At 44.8% G+C, this 20,399-nt stretch overlaps 1 protein-coding gene across 3 annotated transcripts in view; it reads right to left on the bottom strand.

Annotated features, from left to right (window-relative positions):
• The window catches only part of SGSM2 (small G protein signaling modulator 2), a 484,755-nt gene that overhangs the window by 289,034 nt on the left and 175,322 nt on the right, over nt 1–20,399 (bottom strand). For all 3 annotated transcript variants that reach the window (XM_073667783.1, XM_073667784.1, XM_073667785.1), the window contains exon 2: nt 4,609–4,684. In XM_073667783.1, the coding sequence (XP_073523884.1) occupies nt 4,609–4,684 (76 nt within the window). The remainder of the gene's footprint in view (nt 1–4,608; nt 4,685–20,399) is intronic.

Raw genomic sequence — 20,399 nt, 5'->3', positions numbered from 1 at the left:
GAGGAAAACCACAGTTATTGTTTACTGGGGTATACCACACTTTTTTAAATAGAGATATTTGCGGCTGAACAGTGAGCGACACACTCAAACTGCTTTTTTTTTAGATACCAAAGGCCCAAAACTGGATAGTACAGCGATTTGACCCGTGGAACTGCGAAACCACACTGGGATGTCGGGCCTACACAAGACTATTTTCAACAGATATATTTTTGTGTCACAACAGTCAGGAGACACTACTGTTTTTCTTTACGGAAAAAACTACCAAAACCTGAATAATAGAGATTTTTTACCGTGGGATGGCAAAACCACAGTTATTGTTTACTGGGGTATACCACACTTTTTTAAATAGAGATATTTGCGGCTGAACAGTGAGCGACACACTCAAACTGCTTTTTTTTTAGATACCAAAGGCCCAAAACTGGATAGTACAGCGATTTGACCCGTGGAACTGCGAAACCACACTGGGATGTCGGGCCTACACAAGACTATTTTCAACAGATATATTTTTGTGTCACAACAGTCAGGAGACACTACTGTTTTTCTTTACGGAAAAAACTACCAAAAGCTGAATAATAGAGATTTTTTACCGTGGGATGGCAAAACCACAGTTATTGTTTACTGGGGTATACCACACTTTTTTAAATAGAGATATTTGCGGCTGAACAGTGAGCGACACACTCAAACTGCTTTTTTTTTAGCTACCAAAGGCCCAAAACTGGATAGTACAGCGATTTGACCCGTGGAACTGCGAAACCACACTGGGATGTCGGGCCTACACAAGACTATTTTCAACAGATATATTTTTGTGTCACAATAGTCAGGAGACACTACTGTTTTTCTTTACGGAAAAAACTACCAAAAGCTGAATAATAGAGATTTTTTACCGTGGGATGGCAAAACCACAGTTATTGTTTACTGGGGTATACCACACTTTTTTAAATAGAGATATTTGCGGCTGAGCAGTGAGCGACACACTCAAACTGCTTTTTTTTTTAGATACCAAAGGCCCAAAACTGGATAGTACAGCGATTTGACCCGTGGAACTGCGAAACCACACTGGGATGTCGGGCCTACACAAGACTATTTTCAACAGATATATTTTTGTGTCACAGCAGTCAGGAGACACTACTGTTTTTCTTTACGGAAAAAACTACCAAAACCTGAATAATAGAGATTTTTTACCGTGGGATGGCAAAACCACAGTTATTGTTTACTGGGGTATACCACACTTTTTAAATAGAGATATTTGCGGCTGAACAGTGAGCGACACACTCAAACTGCTTTTTTTTTAGATACCAAAGGCCCAAAACTGGATAGTACAGCGATTTGACCCATGGAACAGCGAAACCACACTGGGATGTTGGGCCTACATAAGACTATTTTCAACAGATATATTTTTGTGTCACAACAGTCAGGAGACACTACTGTTTTTCTTTACGGAAAAAACTACCAAAACCTGAATAATAGAGATTTTTTTTACCGTGGGATGGCAAAACCACAGTTATTGTTTACTGGGGTATACCACACTTTTTTAAATAGAGATATTTGCGGCTGAACAGTGAGCGACACACTCAAACTGTTTTTTTTTTTAGATACAAATGGCCCAAAATGGATAGTACAGCGATTTGACCCATGGAACAGCGAAACCACACTGGGATGTTGGGCCTACACAAGACTATTTTCAACAGATATATTTTTGTGTCACAACAGTCAGGAGACACTACTGTTTTTCTTTACGGAAAAAACTACCAAAACCTGAATAATAGAGATTTTTTACCGTGGGATGGCAAAACCACAGTTATTGTTTACTGGGGTATACCACACTTTTTTAAATAGAGATATTTGCGGCTGAACAGTGAGCGACACACTCAAACTGTTTTTTTTTTTAGATACAAATGGCCCAAAATGGATAATACAGAGGATTGAACCGTGGAACTGCAAAACAACACTTCTGTTTCTCTAGCCTACACCAGACTATTTTCAACAGTTATATTTGTGTCTGAAAAATTAGAGACGAGCCTTTTTTTTTGGGGGGGGGGGGGGGGGACACCAAAAGGTTAATAAGACGGGTATTTGTACAGTGTGAAGGAGGAAAAAAAAAGGAGGATTTAGATGAAAAAAAAAGGATTTTTCCTGGCCCCCGACACCTGGTGCTAAGTCCAGCAATTTCAGCAACAGGAGCACACAGGACTGTAATGCAGCGTTTGCTGGTATAACCACTGTGTCTCCTATACAGCCTGCCTGCTTGGTATCTGGGATGGATATTAGTCCTGAAAAGGACTGTTTGTTTGTTCTGGTAGCCTTTACAGACCCTACACTAACTATTTCGCAGTTTATATCTCTCCCTAAATCAGCAGCGCTGTCCCTACACTGTCTAATCTGGAGCGACTGTGTACAAGATGGCGGCGCCCCGTTTTAAATACTCGAGGTGATGCTGTGCGGCCAGCCAATCACTGTAATGCCCACAACCAACATGGCTGCAGCATTACAGTGACTGGCTGGCAATCCCTGCATGTTCATTGGCTCTGTAAAGAGCGCCAAACATGCAGGGCGGAGACCCGAGCTCCCGCCCGAGTAACCCGGAAATGCTCGGTGCTCACCGAACATCCCGAGTAGCGTGATGCTCGGGCGAGTACCGAGCAGTGTCGAGCATGTTCGCTCAACACTAATCCTAACAATTAGCAAAGCTTTGTAGGGTTACTCAGTGTAACTTTGTAGGATAAGGTAAGAATTCCCATTGCCAGTGATAGGACATCATTTACAGTGAATTACTTAAATGATTTTTCTCTGTGAGTTCCCTTTTGCTTCCAGTGGTGTCATCCAGTCTGCATCTGACAATTCATTGGCATAATATCCAGTGACCTCAGAGTCTAAAACAGACCTGACTGTGGTCACAGACAATAACAGGGGAGCGGCTATGAAAGATGGTACCTAGTCCTTGGGTAAGTTGGGATGTCCTGTGCTTGAATTAGAGGATAGAATGCTAATGAAGGTGCTAAGTTTAGAGCTCGGGTATGGGGTTATGTCTGACTAAGGAGTTTTGTGGGTAAATTAGGCTTTAGTATATTATAAAAAATAAGTGATACTATCAAGATTGGGTTTGTCTCAGTTGACTGGTCTGATGGGCCTCTTATTTGACCACTTGGCATTTCATTTTACAGTGAGTAAAAATATCGTCTTGGCATCGAATGTCCCCCGCAGCTCTATGTTATGTCAGCTTATTCTTAGTGACTCAGGAGACTTGCCCAAAGAAGACGATCTTATAGTTTCAATACAATTAGGTGAAAGCTGTTCTCAAATTAGGTCTTGCCTGGTGACATACAATAGCCACACAAACATGAGTCAATCCTGTCCCAACCCGCCTTCCCCACCCATTCAGTGTGTCTACTATGAGGCCCATTATTAAATATCTTGGCAGACCAAACACCTTCGTTTGTAGGGTCATGGGAAATATGAACAAAAAAATCAAAACATGAATAAAAAATCAGCCTGACAAAGACAGGCAAAAATCTTTACTGTAACAAAAAAGTGCCAATGGCATGTCAAGTCCAAAAGAAGTATTAAAAACAAATCCTGATGAGATGAGTGAGTTACCTAAAGATCCTTCATATTATCCAAACATCAACACTATATGGGCATTACCACACAGAGGTTGTCATGGTGCTTTGTACTTCATGGATGGATCTCCTCAGCCTTACAGCCTTTTTTCCATGCTGTTTTCAACATCTACTTCCAGGTGTCTGGCTCAAGGCTAAAGCATGCCTGTCAGATTGCTGTCTTGTCACTACTTCCCGGAGCCATATCTATTATTAAGTAATGGCTTCTAAGACATTTCCTTACTGCTGCCTTCGCAATCAGTCCAAGTCACTGGCCAGTGGATGGTGGAGATGGATAATTTCAAGCATATAGAGTCACTTAGGTCTAAAGATCAAGAAAGATCTGAATATTTCGCTCCTGGACCTCTTTTAAAGCAGGGTCACATTTTTCTTCTTGAGCAAATGTTCTTTACTCTGATCTCTACTCTCAAGTGTCCCTCATTTCGCCCTTCCCAATTCATATGTTTTTTCTTCTCTTCTTCATTCTTTACTAATAACCTTCTACGTTTCATGCATTAGCTTTATCTCAATACTTTGCTTTCTAGCCTATACTTTTTGCTTTTAGTTAATTTTCCTGATAGATTGCACCTTCTGGTTGGACATATTTACCATGATTCATATGGAGTCACTAATGGGTCGTCTGACATCTGAAAGATGCTGATATATGTCATGCACAAGATTGTTCTGTACATTTCTCGGAAAGCTTATGTCTATTGTTTATCTTTTATTTCCTTCTGTTATGTGCTGCTATAAAATAGCTAATAAAAAAATAGTTTATGGAAAAATATAGGAGTTCAGATCTCCAGTTCTAGATCATAGAGAAATACATCTTAAACATTTCTAAAAAGAAGTATAAAGCATGAAAAGAGGGACAGCATTAAACAATTCTACATTTTCTCACAGCAGCCACAATACTGCTCAAGACAAGGGTTAAATATCATGAGGATATCACTTCTTTAGGAAGAGAACTATTGATAATGTAATGTTGACATCCAAGCTGTTCAATTCTTACCGCATAGCGCAATTATGTGACTGCTGTCTTCATGGACAAATTTCCTTGTTACAGCCTCTTCCATTATCTGTTTCACCTGCAAACACATAACACAGACAATACGTGAGGCTATGATACATTGCTTTATTTCGGCTTTTTGTACACCAAACATAATAAATAGTATCCGCAGGAGAAGAACCTCAATCGTTCTTAGCTACCCTATCTAGAGATCATCTTATCAAAATGTGGACAGTAATATGGACTTTCTGTTACAGAAATTAATTTTAATTTAATGTTGTTGTTCATTTGGAATTGGATTGATTAATATACCGTTTCACTCTATGTCATATTGCACGATTCGGTCTCTACCTTGGATGAGCCCATAGCTTTACTAAACATTCCCATTCTCTAGTGTTAGAGATTACACTATCACTCAATCAATCCTTTGTGCTGAAGTAAACTGCACATAAAGTCATCCAGGTTAGTCTGTTTATGTTTTAGTAAGACAAACTTGTTAAGCCAACCCAGCCCATTGTTTAAATGTACCCCACCAAACCCTCAACCCTTCCTCCCATCCGAGAGGATGTGTGACATATTTCTTAACCCAAGCCAGTCCCTCAAATACTGGCCCTACCCCATACACGAAGCTGTAGTATATGACTCAACCGCCTCCATTATCCTCCATTAACCATTCTGTCACACAATGTGTGAGGTCTTAATCCCCAGCACAAACACACTAAAGCATTGGGTTACTATAGATCCCTACAGCCGGATGTGATCTGTTTGTATGAGGCACACTTTTCTAAAACATAATATCCAAAATTCTTATCCCCCTCCTATCCACTTTTTTATACCACCAATGCTTCAAAAAAAAAAAAAAACTAAAGGAGTAGCCATTTGCTTTTAAAAAAATTTGTCCCTTTTGCCTTCAAATTGCAAGTTTCAGAAAATGACGGCCGCTTCTTACTGATAACAGGCACCATTTCTGGTGACCTTTGTCATTTTATTATGCCCGAACTCCCACCAATCTGCCTTTTTCTCCTGCCTACTCGATCTAGTAATAGAATAGGCCCAGGGCACCAAACTGCTCCATAGTGACTCGAATTGCATAGTGAATCCAAAGGTGATAAGTCTTCTGACCCTCATCTGTTGAGTTCCCCACCATCTGTTTTCACTAGATACAGTCTCTTTCTGTAAACATCTTTCTCTCCATCACTGGATCGATTTGTGGAGGGAACTACACCCAAAAACCAAAGACTTGACCTATTTTTCCCCACGCCATTCAATTTTCACCAGAATAGATCACATATTCGCCCATTCAGCCCTAATACCCAACATAATAAATATCTCTATGCTCATTACTCCCCGGTCTGACCACTCTCCAATTCTGTTGTCCTGTTCCTCCCTACGCCTACCCCTACGATGGTCATTCAACTGGCTCTAAATTACTCCCTGCTTTCCTTCCGAGAAATCTCCTAAAGACTAAGTAACCACCTTGATTATTATTTATCTTTGAATCAATAGTCAGCCATTTCACCAATTTCTCTTACTGAAGTCCATAAAGCTGTCCTCAGGGGCTTCTGCATTCAAGAAGCTGCACGCAAGAAAAAATAAAGACAGCTCCCCTTGAAAACAGGGTGTCAGTCTTAGAGACCCAGATGAAGAATAAGCCCACCTCATTGACATATCGTGACCTCACATAATTAGACCATTGCCTTTCTAAGAATGCGGATCATGCCTTACACTGCAGCAGCGCATCTACAACCCCTGGCAAAAATTATGGAATCACCGGGCTCGGAGGATGTTCATTCAGTTGTTTAATGTTGTTGAAAAAAAGCGGATCACAGACATGGCACAAAACTAAAGTCATTTCAAATGGCAAGGTTAATTTTTTTCAGACCAAGCAGAGGGAAAAAATTATGGAATCACTCAATTCTGAGGAAAAAATTATGGAATCACCCTGTAAATTTTCACTTCCAAAACTAACACGTGCATCAAATTAGATCTGATCGTTAGTCTGCATTTAAAAAGGAGTGATCACACCTTGGAAAGCTGTTCTACCAAGTGGACTGACATGAATCATGGCTCCAACACGAGAGATGTCAATTGAAACAAAGGAGAGGATTATCAAACTCTTAAAAGAAGGTAAATCATCTCGCAATGTTGCAAAAGATGTTGGTTGTTCACAGTCAGCTGTGTCTAAAATCTGGACCAAATACAAACAACATGGGAAGGTTGTTAAAGGCAAACATACTGGTAGACCAAGGAAGACATCAAAGCGTCAAGACCGGAAACTTAAAGCAATATGTCTCCAAAACAGGAAATGTACAACAAAACAAATGAGGAATGAATAGGAGGAAACTGGAGTCAATGTCTGTGACCGAACTGTAAGAAACCGCCTAAAGGAAATGGGATTTACATACAGAAAAGCTAAACATAAGCCACCATTAACACCTAAACAGAAAAAAACAAGGTTACAATGGGCTAAGGAAAAGCAATCGTGGACTGTGGATGACTGGATGAAAGTCATACTCAGTGATGAATCGCGAATCTGCATTGGGCAAGGTAATGATGCTGGAACTTTTGTTTGGCGCCATTCCAATGAGATTTATAAAGATGACAGCATGAAGAGAACATGCAAATTTCCACAGTCATTGATGATATGGGGCTGCATGTGAGGTAAAGGCACTGGGGAGATGGCTGTCATTACATCTTCAATAAATGCCCAAGTTTACATTGATATTTTGGACAGTTTTCTTATCCCATCAATTGAAAGGATGTTTGGGGATGATGACATCATTTCTCAAGATGATAATGCATCCTGCCATAGAGCAAAAACTGTGAAAACATTCCTTGAAAGAAGACACATAAGGTCAATGTCTTGGCCTGCAAATAGTCCGGATCTCAATCCAATTGAAAATCTTTGGTGGAAGTTGAAGAAAATGGTCCATGACAAGGATTGATGAAGAGTACTGTTTGTCACTCATTAAGTCCATGCCTCAGAGACTGCAAGCTGTTATTAAAGCCAGAGGTGGTGCAACAAAATACTAGTGATGTATTGGAGTGTTCTTTTGTGTGTTTGTTTTTCATGATTCCATAATTTTTTCCTCAGAATTGAGTGATTCCATAATTTTTTCCCTCTGCTTGGTCTGAAAAAAATTACCCTTACTGAGCATTACATTTTTTATCTTGATTTCTTTTAGTGTTTCTTAAAGCCCTAAAGTTGCCATTTGAAATAACTTTAGTTTTGTGCCATGTCTGTGATCTGCTTTTTTTTCAACAACATTAAACAACTGAATGAGCATCCTACGAGCCCGGTGATTCCATAATTTTTGCCAGGGGTTGTATGCACTTAACAATAAAGGCAACTCTAATCTCGCTCGACATTTACAATGCCTCCCCACACCACACCCCCCGATACGGCTATGCATCAAGTCTAGTATAACATCTAACCCGCAATGGATTAACCGTTGGGTTTCAGCAATGCCTTGAGCAATTTTATAATGACCCATCCCCTAACAACCGGCGCATGACTGATGCTTTCCTCAACTCTATTTCTCTCTCTGCTCACAACACCATCCTGATTAGTCTCTTAAAGCAAGCTGATTCTTCAACTGAAACAGAAATGGCTATCAGTCAGCTAAAACTCAAAAAAAAACAGGCCCTAATGGTTTGACAGCACTCTGCTTCAAATAATATGCACCCACTCTAATCCTCAATCTCACGCTCCTATATTCTCACATAAATCATGCCATGTACAGATGTAGTGTAACTTACACCTCCCGCCGGGAATCTGACATTGGAACCACTCAGAATGGACCCAAATTTGGTGATCCTCTTCAGGCGGTATACTCAACACTGATGCCAGAAACAAATTACAAGGTATCTGACTCCAGCTAGGGTAGCCAAAGCAGGCTTTAATTATTCGCCCAATTGTTTTAGAGAGAAGAACCTTTTGGTCTCCTCCTCGGGCTACACTTAATTCCCTACTAGTGTTGAGTGATACTGTCACGCTGTCTCTGTATACTGGAGGTAGGGGGCCTAAGCTGACCCTAAGCTGGGGCCCTGACTAATCCCTCAACCTGGAGGTACTGTTAAAGGTACAGAGGTCCAGGCCGCCAGCGTAACCCCTACCTCCTGAGGATCCCTGCACCTAAGTAATCTAGTCCTGAGAAGGACCCCGATCACAACAAAAGAGGACAAGTAATAATATGCCCACACACAGTACTTAGACGAACGAGACAGTACAAGGGAAAAACCAAAACCACCTTGCATACAAAAACTACACAACTACAACAGAGGGAACACCAACGGGAAAGGAGATAAATGATAAAGCGAGGAAGGGAAAAAACACTCCAAATACACTTATCTCAGAAACTCCAAATACCACGATCCGCTCTGTTAGTCTGTATGAAATGCTTTCACCGACACTTCCCAAACAGACCAGCAGGCATTTGAAGGAGTCTCACTACAGCAGCATTGATTGCAGCTGGGCGAGGCTGGACCTCGTCTAGCACAGAGAGAGAGAGAATTAACTCCCTCACTGCCGAAAACACAAAGCACCAAAAAGTCAGCTGCGAGAAGTCAGGCTGTGTAATCGTGACGATCTTCGTGGCGACACACCCGTGACAGTACCCCCCCTTCTACGAGGGGCCTCCGGACCCTCAGGGCCAGGTTTATCCGGGTGAGTCGTGTGGAAGGCCCGAACTAATCGGTCTGCGTTAATATCCGACGCAGGAACCCACATCCTCTCCTCAGGACCATACCCTTTCCAATGAACCAGGTACTGAAGGGACCGGCGATTAAAACGTGAATCGATGACCCTTGATACCTGGAACTCCAAGTTACCATTGACCACCACTGGAGGGGGAGGTAAAGGTGACGGTACCACCGGCGCCACATACCTCTTAAGCAACGATCTGTGGAACACGTTGTGAATTTTAAACGTAGGGGGGAGGTCAAGACGGAATGCCACCGGATTAATTATAGAACTGATCCTGTATGGCCCGATGAACCTGGGACCCAGTTTCCAGGAGGGAACCTTAAGTTTAATATTCCTGGTAGACAACCATACCCGATCGTTCACACTTAGGTCCGGACCAGACACTCTCCTCCTATCAGCCATATGTTTGTATCGGTTCCCCATAGTATTCAGATTCTTCAGCACCCCTCTCCATACTGAAGCGAGTGATGAGGAAAATCGTTCCTCCTCAGGAACCCCCGAAGAGCCCCCCCTACTGAAAGTACAAAACTGGGGGTGAAAACCATATGCCCCAAAAAACGGGGACTTACCAGTGGACTCGCTCCGCCTATTATTAAGAGCAAACTCTGCCAGAGGTAAGAAAGAAGCCCAGTCCTCCTGGTTCTCTGACACAAAACACCGGAGATATGTCTCCAAGCTCTGGTTCATACGTTCCGTCTGACCATTGGTCTGAGGGTGAAAAGCCGATGAGAATGACAAATGCATCCCCCGCCGTGCACAAAACGCCTTCCAGAACTTGGACACAAACTGAGACCCCCGATCAGACACCACATCGGAGGGTACCCCGTGAAGCCTCACAATCTCCCCAATGAACACCTGCGCAAGAGTTTTAGCATTAGGGAGAGCCGGAAGAGCGATAAAATGTGCCATCTTGCTGAACCTGTCCACTACAACGAGTATGACCGTTTTACCCGAAGACGGAGGGAGGTCCGTAATAAAGTCCATAGACAGATGAGTCCAAGGACGCTCCGGGATCTTCAAAGGTAAGAGGGCCCCAGACGGACGGGTATGTGAGGTCTTAGAGCGCGCACAAACCCCACAGGACGCGACAAAAGTTACCACCTCCTTATGTAAGTTAGGCCACCAAAACCGACGCGAGAGGAGATCCACAGTTGCTTTACTCCCCGGGTGTCCTGCCAAAACTGAGTTATGGTGTGCCTCGATCACCTTTTGTCGCAACTGATCTGGAACAAACAGTCTCCCCGGAGGTCCAACAGGGGCGTCCCCCTGAGCCTCCAATACCTCCTCCTCCAGCTCAGAGCATACTGCCGAAACCACCACCCCCTCCTGAAGGATAGGAATCGGGTCGTCCGTATTCCCGGCCCCAGGGAAACTACGAGATAAGGCATCCGCCTTTACATTTTTTGACCCAGGACGATATGTAACGACAAAATTAAACCTGGTAAAAAACAATGACCACCTAGCTTGTCTGGGATTCAGACGTTTCGCGGACTCCAGATATAGCAGGTTCTTGTGATCGGTGATGACGGTGACCGGATGGACTGCCCCCTCCAAAAAATGGCGCCACTCCTCAAAAGCTAACTTAATGGCCAAGAGTTCCCTATTGCCGACATCGTAATTCCTCTCAGCGGACGACAATTTTTTAGAGAAAAAGGCGCACGGATGCCACTTACCAGGGGACGAACCCTGTGACAATACTGCTCCCACCCCTACCTCGGAAGCGTCTACCTCTACAATGAATGGCTGTGACGCATCAGGTTGAATGAGTATGGGTGCCGAGGCAAAACATTTTTTCAAGGAGGAGAATGCTTGACAAGCCTTGTCAGACCACCTAGAAAAATCCGTCCCCTTTTTAGTCATGTCTGTGAGAGGCTTAACCATGGACGAGAAATTACGAATGAACTTCCGGTAATAATTAGCAAACCCCAGGAAACGTTGTAGTGCCTTAAGATTCTCTGGCCGATCCCACTCAAGAACTGCCCGCACTTTCCCAGGGTCCATACGAAAACCGGACGCTGAAACCAGGAAGCCTAAAAACTGGAGTTCCTGTACGGCGAACACACACTTTTCCCATTTGGCATACAGTTTATTATCCCGCAAGATCTGTAACACCTGCCTAACGTGCTCCTGATGAGACACCAGATCCGGCGAGTAAATTAAGATATCATCCAGATATATGACAACAAACTGTCCCACCAGGCGGCGAAAAATGTCATTAACAAAGTGTTGGAACACCGCCGGGGCATTAGTCAGACCGAATGGCATGACAAGGTTCTCATAATGCCCCTCCGGAGTGTTAAACGCCGTCTTCCACTCATCCCCCTCCTTCATCCTAATCAGATTGTACGCCCCCCTGAGATCCAATTTAGAGAACCATTTGGCGCCCACGATCTGATTAAAGAGATCGGGAATAAGTGGGAGTGGATACGGATCTCGGACCGTAATCCGATTAAGTTCACGGAAATCCAGGCAAGGGCGTAGGCCTCCATCTTTCTTCTTAACAAAGAAGAACCCCGCAGCCACCGGTGAAGATGAAGGTCTAATATGCCCCTTAGCCAGACTTTCTGAAATATAATCCTTCATGGCCTGCCTCTCAGGACCAGAAAGGTTATACAACCTAGCTTTAGGTAACTTGGCCTCAGGGAGCAGTTTTACAGAACAGTCATACTCGCGATGAGGAGGTAGTTCCTGACACCCTTTCTCCGAGAATACATCCTCAAAGTCCGCCAGAAATGGAGGTAAGACCCAAGGAGTAACCGCACCGATGACCGTGTTCATGCAGTTTTTATTACAGAATTTACTCCATTGGCTTATCTCTCTGGTTTGCCAATTAATAACCGGGTTATGCTTAGTTAACCAAGGAAGGCCCAACACTATAGGAGTGGGAAGACCCTCCAACACGTAGCAAGACAACAGTTCTTTATGTATCGCCCCCACTTGAAGTTTTACGTCATGCACAGCTTGCAAAAAATTTCCCTGACCGAGAGGCCTGGCATCGATCGAGAATATGGGGATGGGTTTAGCCAACTCACTCAATCGCATACCTTGAACCCGGGCAAACCGAGCATCAACCAGATTAGCCCCGGCCCCACTATCCAGAAGAACAGATATCCTCTCAGTTCTCGTACCCACCACCACCTCCGCCGGTACGAGAAACTGAGACGAACCTAGGGACGAAATACCTACTCCCAGATTGCCGTCCACCACACAACCTGGGATCAACAGTTTTCCGACGACTCTTCACTCTGCAAGGGACGGGATGGACACCCCCCAATAAAATGTCCCTTTCTCCCGCAGAAGAAACACCTTCCTGTCTTATGGCGCACCACCGGTCCCCTCCCCCGAAATGATGTCCCTCCTAATTGCATAGGCTCCTCTGGACTGACCAGGGGAACCACCATATGAGGGGACCTTGTAGGAGGTGGAGTCATCACAGGGGGTCGAGTTATCCCGCACCTCTCCCGAAGCCGTCTGTCAACGCGAATAGCCAGGGCCATAGCGGCTTCCAGTGACGCGGGAGAGTCATACTGTGCCAACACATCCTGTAATTTGTCGGATAAACCTTGACAAAACTGGCTCCTAAGAGCCGGGTCATTCCACTGGGTGTCCGTGGCCCACCTACGGAACTCCGAACAGAATTCCTCCGCCGGACGATCTCCCTGCTGGATCCTACGTAACTTAGACTCAGCAAGGGAGATCCGATCTGGGTCATCATATACGAGTCCCAGAGCAGCGAAAAACCTATCCACTGACTGGAGAGCCGGGGAGCCCGGGGGAAGAGAGAACGCCCAAGATTGTGGGTCCCCTTGTAGGAGCGAGATGACAATTCCCACCCTTTGTTCTTCACTCCCCGATGACCGAGGCCGCAGCCGAAAGTACAATTTGCATGCCTCCCGGAAAACAAAAAACTTGTCCCGCCCCCCAGTGAACCTGTCAGGGAGAGCTACTTTAGGTTCTGGTCCGGCTTGCTCCTGAGGATGCAAAACCTTGGACCTAACGTCCGCCAGCTCCATGGACAAACTCTGCAACTGCCGAGCTAGACCGGCTACTGGATCCATGGTAGCTGGAGAAAAACTAAGTGGGTCGGTGAAAATGTCACGCTGTCTCTGTATACTGGAGGTAGGGGGCCTAAGCTGACCCTAAGCTGGGGCCCTGACTAATCCCTCAACCTGGAGGTACTGTTAAAGGTACAGAGGTCCAGGCCGCCAGCGTAACCCCTACCTCCTGAGGATCCCTGCACCTAAGTAATCTAGTCCTGAGAAGGACCCCGATCACAACAAAAGATGACAAGTAATAATATGCCCACACACAGTACTTAGACGAACGAGACAGTACAAGGGAAAAACCAAAACCACCTTGCATACAAAAACTACACAACTACAACAGAGGGAACACCAACGGGAAAGGAGATAAATGATAAAGCGAGGAAGGGAAAAAACACTCCAAATACACTTATCTCAGAAACTCCAAATACCACGATCCGCTCTGTTAGTCTGTATGAAATGCTTTCACCGACACTTCCCAAACAGACCAGCAGGCATTTGAAGGAGTCTCACTACAGCAGCATTGATTGCAGCTGGGCGAGGCTGGACCTCGTCTAGCACAGAGAGAGAGAGAATTAACTCCCTCACTGCCGAAAACACAAAGCACCAAAAAGTCAGCTGCGAGAAGTCAGGCTGTGTAATCGTGACGATCTTCGTGGCGACACACCCGTGACAGATACCTTCCGATATCAGGAAATATCGTATCGGATTGGATCGGACCGATACCCAAAAAGTATCGGATATCGCCGATTCCGATACCGGAAACCAATGCAAGTCAATGGGACACAAATATCGGAATGAAAATAAACCCTTTCTTCCCTTGTAGGTTAATTCTACATGAAGTAAAACAACTAAGAATAATGTAGAATGTATTACGCGAAAAGCTGGCAATTCATCAGCGGCATACACCGGTACCTGACAATTTACAACAGAAAGAATAGAGCTTCACACATAGATTAGATAGATAGAAACATGTCAGTCACATATATATGAAGTACAGTGACAGTGTTGCTTACTGTACTTGTCATTTAGTGTAAAGGATTTATTTAAAAAAATAATTGTGTTTTCATGCACTGTCTCTTTAAAAAAGCCGGCCGGCAATTCAGCAGCGGTACCCGACAATTTATAACAGACAGAATAGAGCTTCACACATAGATTAGATAGATAGAAACATGTCAGTCACATATATATGAAGTACAGTGACAGTGTTGCTTACTGTACTTGTCATTTAGTGAAAAGGATTTATTTAAAAATACAATAGTGTTTTCATGCACCGTCTCTTTAAAAAAGCCGGCCGGCAATTCAGCATCTGTACCCGACAATTTAGAAAAGAAGGAATAGAGAATCATGCATAGATTAGATAGATAGAAACATGTCAGTCACATATATATGAAGTACAGTGACAGTGTTGATTACTGTACTTGTCATTTAGTGTTAAAATAAAGGATTTATTTAAAAAAAAATTGGAGTGGGGTTCCCCATAATTTTAGTCTCTAGCGGAGGTTAAGCAGACGGCTGGGGCAGATCTTTGAAGCCTGGGAAGGGGGTAATACCCACGGAGTTTCCCAGGCTACTAATATGAGCCCCCAGCTGAATACCTAGCCTTTACTAGCTATTAAAATGGGGGACCCCCTCAAAAGAATGACGTGGGGTCCCCCCTAATTTAATAGCTAGCAAAGGCTAGGCAGACAGCTGGGGGCTGATATTAATAGCCCAGGAAGGGTGCCATGAATTTTGGCCCCCTCCCAGGCTAGAAACACCAGCCGTCAGCCGCCCCAGAAATGGCGCATCCATAGGATGCGCCAATTCTGGCACTTAGCCTCGCTCTTCCCACTGCCCTGTAGCAGTGGCAGGGGGTAATAGGGCTGGGGTTGATGTCAGCTTATAATGCCAGCTGACATCAAGCCCAGGTTAGTAATGGAGAGGCGTCTATAAGACACCCCCATTACTAACCCCATAGTCAAAGTTAAAAAAAAAAACACAAACACCCAGAATAAAGTCCTTTAATTGAAATAAACACACAATTCTTTATTGTTCTAAATTAAACTCTACTTACCATCACGCCCATTCCAGCTGAAGCCAACGATCTCCTGCAATAAAAGAAAAATAATAAAGCAACCTCATCCTTACCTTTCCATGGTTCCCAGGACAGCTTCAGCTCTGCTACATCGAGATGACAGGCTGGACCGCAGCAGAACGCTGCCATCCAGCCTGTCATCCCGCAGACACTGAGAAGCGCAGGCATGCTTGCGCTCCTCAGTGTCTCTCTGTGACGGCATCCAGATGAGCCGAGGTCATGTCCAATGAACTCAGCTCACCTCATGCACGTCACTGACAGCGTGGGAGAATTCTCCTGCACTCAGCGCTTCAGCGTGAGAATTTTCCCACGCTGTCAGTGACGTGCATGAGGTGAGCTGAGTTCATTGGACATGACCTCACCTCATTCACGTCACTGACAGCGTGGGAAAATTCTCACACTGAAGCGCTGAGTGCAGGAGAATTTTCCCACGCTGTCAGTGACGTGCATGAGGTGAGCTGAGTTCATTGGACATGACCTCGGCTCATCTGGATGCCGTCACAGAGAGACACTGAGGAGCGCAAGCATGCCTGCGCTTCTCAGTGTCTGCGGCATGGCAGGCTGGATGGCAGCGTTCTGCTGCGGTCCAGCCTGTCATCTCGATGTAGCAGAGCTGAAGCTGTCGTGGGAACCATGGAAAGGTAAGGATGAGGTTGCTTTATTATTTTTCTTTTATTGCAGGAGATCGTTGGCTTTAGCTGGAATGGGCGTGATGGTAAGTATAGTTTAATTTAGAACAATAAAGAATTGTGTGTTTATTTCAATTAAAGGACTTTTTTCTGGGTGTTGTGTTTTTTTTAAATACTTTACTAGAAATTCATGGTGGTCATGTCTAATATTGGCGTGACCCCATGAATTTCGGGCTTAGGGCCAGCAATAATGCCAAGCTGGCCTTAACCCCTTTATTACCCAGTGAGCCACCGCACCAGGGCCCTGGATGAGTTGGGTACAGCGCCAGAAGATGGCGCTTCTATGAACGCGCCATTTTCCGGGGTGGCTGCGGACTGCAATTTGCAGCGGGTGGGGCCCAGAAAGCTTGGGCCTCCCTGCGCTGCGGATTCCAGCCCCCAGCTGCCTAGTTGTACCTGGCTGGACACAAAAATAGGGCGAAGCCCCACGTATTTTTTTTTAAATTATTTCATGAAATTCATGAAATAATTAAGAAAAAAAGGGCTTCCCTATATTGTTGTGTCCAACCAGGTACAAATAGGCAGCTGGTGGTTGGGGGCAGCCCGTTCCTGCCTGCTGTACCTGGCTGGACACAAATATAGGGCGAAGCCCCACATCAATTTTTTTTAAATTATTTCATGAATTTCCTGAAATAATTAAAAAAAAATTGAAGTGGGGCTTCGCACTATATTTGTGTCCAGCCAGGTACAGCAGGCAGGAACGGGCTGCGCCCAACCACCAGCTGCCTATTTGTACCTGGCCGGACACAACAATATAGGGAAGCCCTTTTTTTCTTTATTATTTCATGAATTTCATGAAATAATTTAAAAAAAAAATACGTGGAGCTTCTTCCTATTTGTGTGTCCAGCCAGGTACAACTAGGCAGCTGGGGGATGGAATCTGCAGCGCAGGGAGGACCCAAGCTTTCTGCCCCCCCCCCCGGTGCAAATTGCAGTCCGCAGCCACCCCGGAAAATGACGTGTTCATAGAAGCTGGATGCTGTACCTGGCTGGCATACAAAAATATGGCAAAGCCCACGTCAAAATTTTTGGGAAAAATTAATTAAAAAATAAATAATAATTTAGGGACTGCATCTTTATTAACTCCTCAAATGTCATTTAGTGTTAAAATGAAGGATTTATTTAAAAAAAAATTGGCGTGGGATCCCCCATAATTTTAGGCTCTAGCGGAGGTTAAGCAGACGGCTGGGGCAGATCTTTGAAGCCTGGGAAGTGGGTAATACCCACGGAGCTTCCCAGACTACTAATATCAGCCCCCAGCTGAATACCTAGCCTTTACTAGCTATTAAAATGGGGGACCCCCCCCAAAAAAATGATGTGGGGTACCCCCTATTTAATAGCTAGCAAAGGCTAGGCAGACAGCTGGGGGCTGATATTAATAGCCCAGGAAGGGTGCCATGAATATTGGCCCCCTCCCAGGCTAGAAACACCAGCCGTCAGCCGCCCCAGAAATGGTGCTCCATAGGATGCGCCAACTCTGGCACTTAGCCTCGCTCTTCCACGCTGCCCTGGTGCGGTGGCAGGGGGTAATAGGGTTGGGGTTCATGTCAGCGCCAGCTGCCATGAAGCCCAGGTTAGTAATGATGGGCGTCTATAAGACACCCCCATTACTAACCTACAAAGTGTTAAAAAGAAAAAACACACTACACCCAGAAAAAAATAATTTATTTGAAATAAAACACACAATTTTATTTAATTCTTAGTTTACTAAAAAAAATAGTTACCTGTCCACGTTCCTGCGCTGATCTCCCATGCACAGCTGTCACATCTGGAGATGGTGACAGCTGTGCATGGCTGCTGTAAGCTCACACTGCCGGGAACACGTCCGCTCCCGGCAGCGGGAGCCACAGACTGAGGTCACCGGAGTGCATTCAGGCAGCGCAGCTCCGGAGACCTCCTTTACGGCACTGCTGTACCGTGGGAATTTCTCACGATACAGCAGGGCCGTAAAGGAGCTAACCGGAGCAGCGCTGCCTGAACTCCGGCGAACCCGCTTATGCAATGACGGGGCTGCTTTACGGCCCCATCATTCTAGCGATGGCAGCGGTTCAGAGCGGTCACATTCTATGTGGCTGCTCTAAACTGGAGATCATCGTGGGACACTCGTGGACTACTACGGAGGGGTAAGGATAAGGTTGTGGTTTATTATTTTATATTTTATTACAGGAGATCGATGGCTTCGGGGAATTAGGTGTCTAGGTGAGTATAGGTGTAGTTTTTTATTTTTTACTTTATTTTAGGTGGCGATCGGCGGGGACAGGTAATGTATGAACTAATTTATTGTAGGCAACCACTGCCCACCAATGACATGTATTTAAAATTTATTGGGGACACAGTAGGGCAATTTAAATAGCAGGATCAGGCTGATGGGAACTACTGCTCCCATCGAGCTGATCCTGCTGGCACGAGTGGACGGGGGACAGACATAGGCCGATGGGATGGGTAGTAGTGTCACATCGGCCTATGTCTGCCTGCACGCACACACCCGCAGACATCACACAGACACCGCACACACCCGCAGACATCGCACACACCCGCAGACATCGCACAGACACCCCGCACACACTCGCAGACACACGCACAGACACCCCGCACACACTCGCAGACACACGCACACACACCAATCATGACGGGCTGATGGTCTGGGAGGTGAGGCTGACCTGTGCGGCCGTGGGAAAGTTCATGTGAGTTCATGCAATGCAGTCAAGCATGAACTCACGTGAACCCTCTGAGGGCACCGCGGCTACTTCAAATGAACAGCTGATCAGCATCACCTGATACCTCAGCTGTTCATTTGAAATAACCAGCGGGAAAGCGCAGCACAGAACGGGAAAGCCGGCGGTGAAGTCTTTTCACTGCCGGCTTCCCCGCCCGGGTCCTTCGCTCCCCGCTCCTTGGTGCTGCGCTCCCCGCCCGGTCCTAACTTACGATCGGGATGGGAGGTGGCGAGGGGAGCGGAGGATCGGGGTGGGAGGCTGCGGGGAAGCAGTATGGCGCTGTGTGATTGTTTAAAAGCCGGCGGCTTTTTACCGCCCGCCGGCTTTTAAACGATCAGGAGAATTCTCCCACGCTGGGATGGCATTCTGATGACAGGCTGGATCTCAGCTGAGCGCTGCCATCCAGCTTGTCATACTTCAGAGACACTGCAGAGCGCAGGCATTATGGGAACTTCCGATTCCGGTATTCGATATTGTAAAAGTATCGGAATTAAGTATCGGAATTCCGATACCGCGAATATCGGCCGATACCCGATATTTCAGTATCGGAATGCTCAACACTATTCCCTACCTCTCGCCCCCCACCCTCATTTAACCATGTGTTTGTCTCCCCTACAGTTTTTTTCTCCTTCTTTTAATACTTGCTCATACATTCATATTTTGTATTGTACAACATTTAATATGTACTTAAAACTTTCACTAAAAATCATTGTTTTAAAACAAAAAAATTAACATTTATTTAAAACTATGAAGAAAAATAGATGTAGATTGAGAGCTGAGTTTCTCAGTGAATTAGTAGTTTTTTTGATCTCAGCATTGCAGTTTTTCACCTTCTATAATAGATCCACTTATAGACATGGATTCTGGATGTGACATTCTGATCTACTACACATCTGTATAATATAGATTTATGATGGGGGTTTGTATGGCTATAGTCTTAATGGCCCTGTGTAGTGAACACTGTGAAAGAAAATATCCTGACCATAGAAATGTATTATGCTAATTATCGACTACAGGAACCTGACATACTCTTTAGATCCAAAAATAACAGGAAACAAACTCAATATACTGTATAATTTCATTTTCTGACATGCATTCAGCGTAATTATACCAGTCATCGTTGTGACATCAGAAGTGAACTGGGTGACCTTGGAGTGCAGACACAGCTTCTTTCCGCTTTATATATTCAGCTTTAAAGAGGTTGATTAGTTATATTTATGAGTAACAGGTTACGCCTTTCTCCTTTGGCAAACAACACCCTAATTTGACTTTATCTGTAGCATCTGATTGATGCCTAAAGTCTAAAAAAGGTGGGAGACCAAAATAATCACTAAGATTAACTTCATAGTAAGTGATTTTAAGGTGCTCTAAGCATGAATATTAAAAAAAATATCTATAAGATGGCTACGGTGAATGACGGCCCACTGTATAGAACCAAACAAAACTGACTTTGAGGGGGATTGTACAGTATGAAGCTCACTCATAGGAGTTGGATGAAATGGTAATGCTATCTGTCAGAAGGATTCTCCGCTATGATAATGTATGGTTTCAGCTCTCTGGTAG

The sequence above is a fragment of the Phyllobates terribilis genome, unplaced genomic scaffold, assembly GCF_046119375.1.
Source record: "Phyllobates terribilis strain yellow unplaced genomic scaffold, ASM4611937v1 Scaffold_2__4_contigs__length_985480577, whole genome shotgun sequence".
NCBI classification, from domain to species: Eukaryota; Metazoa; Chordata; class Amphibia; order Anura; family Dendrobatidae; genus Phyllobates; species Phyllobates terribilis.
Note: the sequence above shows the minus strand (reverse complement) of the source record. Positions and strands in the feature narration are given on the sequence as shown.